At 36.4% G+C, this 11122-nt stretch overlaps 1 protein-coding gene across 11 annotated transcripts in view; it reads left to right on the top strand.

Annotated features, from left to right (window-relative positions):
• The first annotated feature begins 1125 nt into the window (after window positions 1-1125).
• exoc6 (exocyst complex component 6) overlaps window positions 1126-11122 on the top strand; it is a 30698-nt gene continuing 20701 nt past the window's right edge. For 6 of the 11 annotated variants that reach the window (XM_016674616.1, XM_016674589.1, XM_016674609.1 and 3 more), the window contains exons 1-2: window positions 1126-1277; window positions 9819-9990. In XM_016674616.1, coding sequence (XP_016530102.1) covers window positions 1141-1277; window positions 9819-9990 — 309 coding nt within the window. In that variant the 5' untranslated portion in view covers window positions 1126-1140. Of the gene's footprint in view, window positions 1278-2441; window positions 2603-9818; window positions 9991-11122 lie in introns of those variants that run through there. The other 5 variants (XM_007558450.2, XM_016674629.1, XM_016674605.1 and 2 more) reach the window with 2 other exon arrangements.

Here is an 11122-nt window from a genome sequence, read left to right as displayed (position 1 = left end):
ATTTAATATTCAATATTTTAACCACAGCATTCTGGTGGTTGTTGGTTAATACTGCCAGAAGTAACAGGGCTAAACAAGTTAATATTGAAATGATTTTATATTTTTTGAACCAAAACCATTTTTGGCTCGGTTTTCTGTCTGAAAAAGATACTTTTTGCTCCCACTCAGCATTATTTATAACTTGCCTACATTTGGGTCACAGATTCCACATAAACTGATGGGGCTTGATGTACAAGAGAATGTCACACCATCACTCAAAGTCATACTCTCTCTTCACTTCCCATTTTTGCTCTCTGTCAAAGCCACTTATTCTGGTCAGATATAATTTTGCAACTTTTGGCCATTACAGAATAGGCCAACTGTTTAGTTATGTAATTGGCCTCTTTCTGTGTTGCATGACTGCTGCACAGAGAAGTCAAAACTTTGTTTGCATTTATTGTTTTCCAATAACTTGCTAAACAACAATAAGACAAAACATTTTTAGTCTATCTTTTTGTCCAGGCTGTCTGCAGGAACAGTTGTTAGTGCTAAAACCCTTCAATAGTAAGATGTATAGGTTTGGATCCTGGCCTGGGACCTTTCTATTACTGCCACTTGCACAGCAAAAAATCTGTGCGTGTGTGCGTGTGTGTGTGCGTGCGTGCGTGCGTGCATGTGAGTGTGTGAATTGTTGTTTGTCCTGTGTGTATTTCCTTGTGATGAAATGGCTTCCTGATGTAACCCTCTAAAAGGGACAGTATTAAGAAAAAGCAATCTTTTGAGCTTTAAATCATGTTATGATGTTATTCCCTTGTCAAAAACATACTAGTGTTGCCTTGATTTTTTCATGCATGTTTGGGAAGAGAAGGAAATAAATTGAGTTGTGAAAGCTCCTCTTTGCTTAAACTGCTCTTCCAATTAGTAATTACTAAATCTGCTTCTGCGCCAAGCTTTATAAGTCTAACAGTCAAGATTTCAGTTTTGTTGGTTTCAAAGTCCAGTGAATCACAAGGTCTCTTTTTCCTGTTTCACCCTCATTTTCTGCTGACCATAGCAGGTGCCCTGGAATTCACCCCCCGCCTTCTTGTCTCTATACACACACACACGCACACGCACACACAGATTTTTTGCTGTTTTTTTTTTTATTTAGTCCTGTTAAAGATGGACTCTGACAGGGTCCATGCAGCTCTACCCGACCCACCAAGTCAAATCGAAGAAGAAAAAGTGGAGGAGAAGGCCTTTGGGAATTTTTTTGCTGAGTTAGAATCTGTGGAGTTGCCTCTAGGAACTACTTTAAGGTAAATTTATGGACAACTCATTATCTGATCATTATATCTTAACTAAAAAAATTAGTTAAAATGAGATTCAAGCAAAGAGCTTAAGGAGGCTTTACCAGCCTCTGAGAGGCATCACAGCAACTTTTCAATGTGGAAAAGTACAGAAATAGTGTACTGCAATGCAGCAGTCATGTACTGCAATATTATACTGTGCTATGTAGAACTGTTTTAGAGGGAATTAAAATTTTAATCAAATCACTTGTTTTACTTGGATTATTACATAAGAAAGAAAGATGCTAAAAGAAAAATATAACCTGTTTGTGTTAATTTTATTATGTGTTAACAATCTCTTATAAATATAATTTACTAGACTCATATAAGGGATACTATCTTTGGAAATGGTAGTTTTCTAGCCAGCCTGTAGAAAACTCGGGAGTTGTGCTTAGTTGGACTGTTTTTGCACATATTGCTTTCTACTGCAGCTATCCCATTTATTTAGATGAAAAAATAAGAAGTTTTGTGCAGCCCTGGGCAGATATTTAGAATTGTTATTACTACAAGTTCTTTATTCTTTAACAAGAACCTGAAGATATGAACTTCAGTGATGAAAAACAGGAGCTTCATGAAGCAGCTGACAGGTCAGATTTGCAGGCTAGAACATTTCCCTTTATCTTTTGTTTTAATTAGCACCATGCATTCAAATTCAAACTGTTTGTTGGTCATGCCACTGAACTTTGGATTCTTATGCTTTTAACAAGTTTTGCATAGTGGGAGGATGTGCTATCATCATAAAGAAGACTTTCATCACCAAACCTGCTCTTAGTGGATGGAATTTGGATATTTACTTTGAGGAATATAATAATTCCTTCCAATCTGTCAGTTGACAGCTCTTTCGTTGGGGCCATGGCTCCTTAATAAGGCTGTTTTCTCTCTAATGGATCTAAAATTACAGATGTTCCTTTTGTCACAGTATCGTTTAAATGTTTCTTTTTGTATTTGTTTTACAAATACAAAAAATCAATGTATGTAAACTTAAGTACTCTTATTACATATTGCTGTTCTTATGGATGACGTGATTCTGACTTTGACCGTAGCATGTTACAGATGCAAACTTTATTTATTTATTTATTTATTTATTTATTTATTTATTTATTATCTGTTAGAGCTCCCCCCAGAGGCCGGGGCTCAGTCTGACTGCTCTGTGCTGGAGATGCAGTCAAAAACTGTAATACACTGTACATAACAATCATGGCGGACAATGAAACCCTGGAGTGTGTAACGGAGCATGAGCGGATACTGCAGGAAATTGAGAGCACCGACACAGCTTGTGTCGGTCCGACTCTCCGGTAAGAGCCGGTGATTCTGTCCGCGTGCGGTTGTTTATTCTCCATGTTAGAACCTTTATTTAGAAACATCCACAGCCTTTAAGGCCAGGGCTAGCACTGGTAGCTAACATCCATAGTGATGAAATGAAGCAAGAGGCTACACACAAACTAGCTAACAAAGCGCTCTGAATAAATGTAATAAGTCTTTAGTAACACCAGACTCATTTGTGATTTCGTTAATGTTAAATAAAGATACAAAGTCATTGAATTAGGAGAGATGTCAATATTGTCTGGTATGTAGACGTTGTATGTCTTCTTATTGTTATTCTACTGATGCTAGCTGACGGCTAACTAGTAACAATCTTGTTGTTTTGTACAAATGAGAAAGTTAAGATTCACGACAGTCTCGGCTCGGTCTGTGGGAAGGGTTTGACTTGATCCAGTTCTAGCTCTGTTGTATTCTGGATCAGTTCTGTTTGCAGTACTAGCTTCCGTAGTAGCTGTCAAGGCCACCATGAATGACATCAGTTTGATAGGCTGCAAAGTGAACTCAGCCGCAACCTTTTCCGTATTCATGCCTTTAGGCGATGACTTTAGGTGTCAGTGAACAAAACAATGAAGATACGCCCCGAAGGTAACGATGCAGAACTCTTTCAGTTTTGTTTGAAGTTTATTGATGCATTTCTGATCACACCGCTAAGTTTCATTCTGCAAACAGTACATGTGGTTAGGATGGATATATTCCTGCGCGGTTGGGGTGTGTGTGGCAGTTGCAGAGACCTTTAAATGGGTTAATAAATGTAAAAGGGTCATAGTAGCCTTAAAAAAAAAGAAAAAATTTAGAGGAAAACATCAATGTACATGTACAGCATTAATCTTTAAACGACATAACAAGCTGAACTACTATCACTGTCTTTGTTCCCTATCTGGGTTTTATTTGCATACTCTCAGACAGATGCTTTTTTTTCTCTTTTCTTTTTTTGTTTCCATCTCCCGATGTGATGTTTCTCCTCCTTTTCATTCATTCATTTTTACATTGGTTGTGGCAGAGCTGCATGTTGAATATGTAATTGCACTGACATTGCTGAAAATTCCAATAATATTCAAAATGATTAACCTACATTTTTCTCTGTGCTCAAAGGTTACTTTCTTCAGATCTCCTCTCTGTGCAAGGATCTTCACTCTCAAGTATAAAAGATTCTTCTGTCATTTTAACTGGACTGTAATTGAAGTACTAAACAATTTAGATTATGCATCTCTGTTTAAAGAAGGATTACATGTATGAAAAGACAGCAAAGAAGACCTGCATTAATAAAAATGGTTAAAAGTTCAGCAGATGATGTGCAGAATGTGGAGTGGCTGTTACTCACTGGTCCTATAGCTGAACATAATGTTTGAATATTGTCGAATACATTTCTCTAAAGTCGAAGGTATTTGCCAGTATATTCTTTTCTGCTTCTCTGATGAGACAGCCAGTCTCGGTCAGTTTGTGTGACACCAATTAGCAACAAATATCCTCTTAATTAAAAAGGTCAACTCAAGCCAACCACAGATTCCAGTTCAGACAATACATTCTAATTGATCCAAGCTACCAAACAATCCAGTCAAGTTCATTTTATTATTGAAATTGGTTAAAAAGTTTTCTATCTCAGGAAACCCCACAGATTTCATCGAGTCATTGAATTGCAGCGTTCACACCTCCTGAATAAGCATGTAGCAACAGTGGGCAGTTGCTTGGTTTGTGTTGGTAAGTTTGCAGCAATCCCTTGTAGTGAGCATGCACATAGCAACAATGGAGAGAAAAAGTCCCATGTAGCAGGACGAAACAAAAAGCAGAACCAAAACTTGGCTCGATGTGAATGATCATGTTGCTGGGGGTTTGACAAGGCAGAGCAGGTACACACAAAAGAAACTCAGACATCCTGACCAAGAAGTACTGACTATGTTTAAGAAAAAGTAAAGAGTTAAATGGCAACAGTAGCTCCTTCTGTGGCGTCATCTCAGAGAGAAACACAGCTAAGCAGATGAGCTCTGAGCCAGTTTTCTTGTAGTGAGTTGCAGTGATAGATCAGCCAATGGCTTTGTTGAGGAGAGAGACGGGATTAAACACTAAAGACAGGACCAAGTGCATCATGAAGATATTGGCAGCAGCTCAGTTGATGCACCCTGTCAAGGAAGGCGTCACAGCTAAACAGAAAGACAGACCAGATGTGGTTTCTACGAAGAGAAAAACAGAGAAACAACATGAAGTTAAAAGCTGAACTTAAAAAATAACTTAGATTATTTAATTCTGATCACTAAATGATCTTCCTCCCATTCTACCAGCAGTAAACCTTCAGTCTGTTAGGGACATGTGGATCAATCAGATCTCTAATATGTGATGGAGGTGATTATTAAGGGCTTTATATGTGAGAAGGAGAATCTTAAATTTTATTCTGGATTTAACAGGGAACCAATGAAGAGAAGCTAAAATAGAAATAATATGTTCTCTGTTTTTAATTGTCATCAGAACTCTTGCTACAGATTTTGTCTCATCTGAAGGATTTTAACTGTAATTCTTGTTAGTAAAGAATTACATTAGTCCAACCTTGGATAAATACATGCATGAGATAAGATAAAACTTTATTGTCCACCAAGGTGGAAATTTTCATCTGGATCTCCAACCATAAAGTAAAACACATTTATAAAATCACAGTCATGGACTCTGGATATTCCCAATATGCTGATCAATGGTATGATGATCTTTGAAACATGATTGAAATTCTCCAAGCAGGTCGGCCATTGCTGTGGGATTACTCTCACACATGATTAGCAACTATATAGGAATGATGTCTTTACAAACACAAACAATGGGCTGATACATGTAAATACAGTCACTCAGCTTGTAAGTATACAAGCTGAGTGACAGCTTGTATACAAGCTGAGTATACATGTACAGTCACTCAGCTTGTATACAAGCTGAGTGACTGTACATGTAAATACAAGCTTTGTCTGTATTTACATGTACAGTCACTCAACTTGTAAGTTTATTCACACACAGTGATGGCCAGGCTGCCTGTAGTTTCATGTTATAGAGACTGTAGTTAGGCTTAGGTTTGCAAATGTCTTTTGAAAAAATGTCCCACCATATTGCTTTGCTGGTTTGATACTGGTTGCTGTGCTGATAGGTTCCCTGTGAAATCTACAAAGAGAGACTGAACCAGTTAGCACTGTAAAGGAAACATTTTTGAGAAAATCATTAACAAAAACATCCTCAATGCTTATGCCTTTGCCACAGTGTACAGATTAGCAAAGGTTTTGCCTATCATTGAAATGTGACTGAAGTAGTAAACTTATTACACCTACACAGTTAAATAGTTTCTTAAAAATGACCAACCACTTTGATGCCTTTCTCACTACAGTACTGAGTCTACCTTTGTTAAAGTCCATTTAAACACGGACTGTGGAAGAACCACGGTGTTGGTTCTGCTGGAGCATTTGACACGGTTGACAATGAGAGCAGGGTCCGACTTAATGCTATAGTAAATGACTGGTTCAAGTCTCAATTAAAGACGTGAACCAGTCCTTGTTCTTTAGGCCTTGTATCACCTAAAGAACATTTCTATGATTAAATGACTGATGTCCCAAAAGATCTATAGAAACTCATCCATGTGTTTATCTTTAATTGCATTGATTAATGCAACAGCGTCTTCACAGGTCTGCTTAAAAAAAATAATCCTCCAGCTTCAGCTGTTCCAGAATGCTGTTCCTGGCATTCTGACTAAAACCAGGAAGATGGAGCACATCACCCAGTTCTTAAATCCTTCCACTGAGAGAATAGACTTTAAAATATTGTCGGTAGTTTATAAATCTAAATGACTAAGCACCAAAACATATTACAGACCTGTTATTGTATCACTGTATCACTGAGTTCCTTTAAATAAAGGCTAAAACCCTTTAATTAATAATAACTGGAACAATAACTAATTCTAGTCTGGAGTACAATTTTTTATTACTTCTCTTTATTTTGCAACTGTAGTGTTTTTTTATTTTATTTGTATATTGTGATATGTTTTTATCACTTTGAATTGCCTTGACTGCTGAAGTTTGCTACAAAAATAGTAATATCCCTCCTTGCAACTGACTTCTGTAAGTCCAGATGAATGAGGAAGTTATAAACACTGAGTCAAGTCATATGGTGTAAGTGACTTGTCTTTCCATTTTGACACTAGCTAATCAGTAACTTGGGCGTTGACTTTCAGCTGTAATCATTAATGCTGCACTTTCAATCAGCTACTGTTTAGGCCCATAACATACCGGATCCTTGGGAGCCACGTAAGCTCATTCTGTTGTCTTTGAAGTGTGCGAAATATTTTATATGAATACATTGTCCTGAGACTGAGAGTTGCAGTATTAAGATGAATTTTCCAATAAAATTAGTTCAGTATTAGTGACCAAAGTGCTAAACACTCTGAGAGCATCTGGGGACATTGTAGTGATAGAAAACAACTATGCATTCTCTTATTGTCCATGAATTAGCTTCAGCTTTATTTCATAAAGCATCTGAGCTAGATGTATTAGTTTTGTATAACAAAAAATAAACATGCATTGTGTTCATGACTCAGCTGTTCCTCTGTTTGTATGGAGAGATAGAGAAGTGGAAGTGTTCATCTGGTCTTTGCTGATGTGGACTGATTGCTTTATATGGATTGTAGATGCAGAAGTAGAGTTTCCACACCAACAGCATGAATGTCCGAGTTCATATGGTGACATGGAGATGAGCAAAAGAAAAGAAATGGTAAAACTGTCCTGCCGTACAACATTAGATTTTTCTGAAGTCTAATGCAGAAGAAGTGTTTGAACAGACTGAAGAGTCAGGATGTTAAAAACATTTTACCATAACAGAAACCCTAATGTCTAATTGGCTCCGGTTCAGTTATGCTATTTACTTGTTCATATCCCCATTTTCATGCATATCCGTTACCATTCATTCCTCCCATTTTCATTTCATATGCATATGTACTTGCACCATTGTTTCAGTTTGTTTGTCTTTGTAGTTCAGTATTTTCACAAATTAGAAAAAAGAATAGCGATAAGATCTAATATGTAAGGTAATGTAAAATACATTATTTTCTAAAAACTGTATACATTGACTGGGGTTCTCATCTCCATTTTGCCTAGTTGGCTCTTGAAATATGAGATTAGAACCCTTTCGGAAACCAAAATAACTTTGTGACCGCCTGAGGATTTTGAGGAAACATTACTTTCTTACAGTAAAAAAATGACCATAGTTGGTTGTTAAAATGTGGCTATGATGAAATATCCATCTGGTGCAGGAGTGTCAAACTGCAGCACGTCACTGTTTTCTGTTTATCTTCTTACTTAATTTTACTTGTCATAGAAACGTTTTGACAGGCTGTCCGCACATTCTTAAAAACTCTTAGATTCATGTACCTATAACCTTAAAATACCTTAAATTCGTGAAAAAAAAAAAGTGAGTTGGCCACAAGTCTTAAATTGTGTTATGGTAGGGTATTAAATTTAATATCTATACTGTTTTTTCTCATGGGGTTTTTCTGTCAGTCTTAAAATCTCACTAAAACCTGCAGGAATCCTGTATTAAGTGAACATAAAATTGACCTAATATTGTTAAAAAATTTTCCATAACAATATCAGTTGAATTTATTCTTGCATTTTCCCCACCTTGCTCCCTTGAGTGAGCTGTAGCATCTAGGTCATTAAATCTATAGATCTATTCCAGGTGTGGACATTGAAGAAGGTGAGAGTCTGAAGTCATTGACATGCAGGTAGTTTGTGATGCTTTAAAAAATAATCCCTAAACAAATATTGCATTCAAGGTGCAGCATTGGATATACTTATTTTGTGACAACTTCAGTTTGATGTCCAGGACAGATCCAGTTAGTTTTAGAATAAAAGAAAGAAATTTGGCAGATGTGGGTAATGCATACTTAGCAAAAAATTCCTTGATATATATGGATGTTGATCATAAACATAAATACATACAGCGTACTCTACTTGGAGTTTCAGCTTTTATTTTGATTAAAGTATGTTGGGTGTGTGGTTTCCCACTCAGTCAGTTAAATAAGTTAATTAGTGATGAAGTTTGTGGTTCATATGCAAGCAAATTACACAGCCAATGTAATGCAGGCTGTGCACAAATGAAAAAAAAAAAAAAACTAAACTGAACAAACTAACAAGGTTGAGGTATCAAGTAGGGCTACAGCAACAGGAATCACTGCAATGTAACAGAGCCAAGGTGATCAACAAACAACTTAAAGCAAAAATGTAACTCTTTAATCTTTAATTCCCACATTACATCACTGCCTGATGTAATGTGGGAAAAATAATATCACCTGTAAACCTCTAACTGTTTTTTTTTCTTTGCAGGCTTTTTTGATTATTCTGAATGTTCTTTCATTAGCTGTGAATGTGTTTAAATGTAGTACATTTAAAATAATTTTTAACTGAAGCTGGTGATTTCTGCCTATTGTTTTCTATTTATTGATAAAAAATATATATATGGTACTTCACTTAGTGTCAGTAGATGGAGACATTGTTCCTGAAATAAACCTTGGACTGTTGTTGGGAACTGACAGTGTTCTTGCTGTGCTCATCAAAAAACTTTATTCATATAATATCCTCTTGCAAAATGCTATACAGGCCCGACTACCCCTAAATCCTCTCTGTGTAATGCATTTTATTTATTATTTGTGTGATTCTGCAATAGTTGTAAATCTTTCAGTTTTGAATTTACATTTTATATTTAAGCAAGTCCCTTAGTGAATAAAAGGACTGAATTACAACAGACTGCCATGAATAATGAAAGCACAAGAATTGTGTTAAATGCAATTTGTGATGACATGCTGACTGCTGTTACAAAATGCACAGCTTTGTCAAGATAACATACAACTTTTGCGACTGAATGCAAAAGAAAAGATTCCCCATGACCCACCGCAGGCTGTGCACAAATGAAAAAAAACAAACTAAACTGAACAAACTGAACAGTTGAGGTATCAAGTACGGCTACAGCAACAGGAATCACTGCAATGTAACAGAGCCAAGGTGATCAGCAAACAACTTAAAGCAAAAATGTAACTCTTTAACTATGGACATAGACATATGTAAAGAGACACAGGTGAAAATGAATGGCTTTGTTTATCTATATTTTCTAGAGTTCTCACCCTCTTTCTCTTTTACTCCCCCAACCCTCTTCATGTTCCCCTTTTGTCTTGTTTAGGTCCATTTATGACGACCAGCCCAATGCTCACAAACGGTTTATGGAGAAGCTGGACGCCAGGATAAGGAACCATGACCGTGAGATTGAAAAAATGTGTAATTTCCACCATCAAGGCTTTGTGGATGCCATAACTGAGCTTCTTAAAGTTCGTGCTGATGCAGAGAAACTGATGGTAAGAGTGAGCAGGACACACAAGACTTCAAAACAAATCATCACTAAATCTCTAAATTCTGCATTCCTATATGTAAATACATGTTGTAATAACATATATATGTAGAATTTCACTAGAAAAATTAATTCTACTCCTGTCAAACGTGCACCAATTAATCGACCCTGACTTCCTTAAAGGGGCAGTATTATGTAAAATCAACTCTTTTGAGTTTTGAATCATGTTATGATGTTATTCCTTCATCAGAAACATATCTGGAGTGGTGCTTTGATTATTTGATGCATGTTTAAGAATTCTTTGAATTGCCTGTGGCAACCATTTGGGTTGTAAAATACTTAGAACCAAGGAGCCAGGAGCTGCAGTCTCCATCTGAGCTTCTGCATTACAGAGCACCCCTCACTAATCAGCTCCTCCAGTGACAGCAGCAATTAGCAAACACCCAGTGAAACTGTGTATCTGCTGAAATGATCATATGAACTACTTCTCAATGTCAACTTATTTATAGAGCACTTTAGAAACGGGCATTAACTTCACCAAAGTGCTGTATAGTATTCACACAGATAAAAACACATAAAAATAAAAACACAAATTAAAACAGACAGGGCAAGTAAATTAGGTTGGACGCTTTCAGTTGGTTAACAGTAAGTATAATGGATGTCATCACAACATCATTGTTGGGATGACGTCCTGAAGGTGGACTTTCAGGAAGAACACTCCACCTGTAGTGGAGTGTTAAAGAGGCAGTGCCCAAGGCATCAAATTGCAAAGTCAAATTTCTTTTAAGTCATGTTTGACATATATATATTGTTTTTACCACGACTGAAGGTAACATAGTTAGTGATTGTGCAATAAAATGGTACAATGTGCCTGGAAAATACAAAATTCCACCCCTTTAAGAAACTACAGATATTGACTAAAACTAACTTTTTCAACAAAACCTTGCTGCTGAGATGGAAATAATAGTTTCCTCTTTTTTTTCTTAGTGTTTGTTGTGAACCCAGAGTATAAAGTGTTGCATCCTTCCTCAATATTTGTTTGTTTATCTAAAGTCATAATGTTATCGCAGTGTTCACCAGAATTCTTATTATTATTATTATTATTATTATTATTATATTATTATCTTTTTTTTTTCTTC

Source organism: Poecilia formosa, unplaced genomic scaffold (assembly GCF_000485575.1).
Source record: "Poecilia formosa unplaced genomic scaffold, Poecilia_formosa-5.1.2 Scaffold4, whole genome shotgun sequence".
In the NCBI taxonomy this organism is placed as follows: Eukaryota; Metazoa; Chordata; class Actinopteri; order Cyprinodontiformes; family Poeciliidae; genus Poecilia; species Poecilia formosa.
This window is presented reverse-complemented; position numbering and strand designations above follow the sequence as displayed.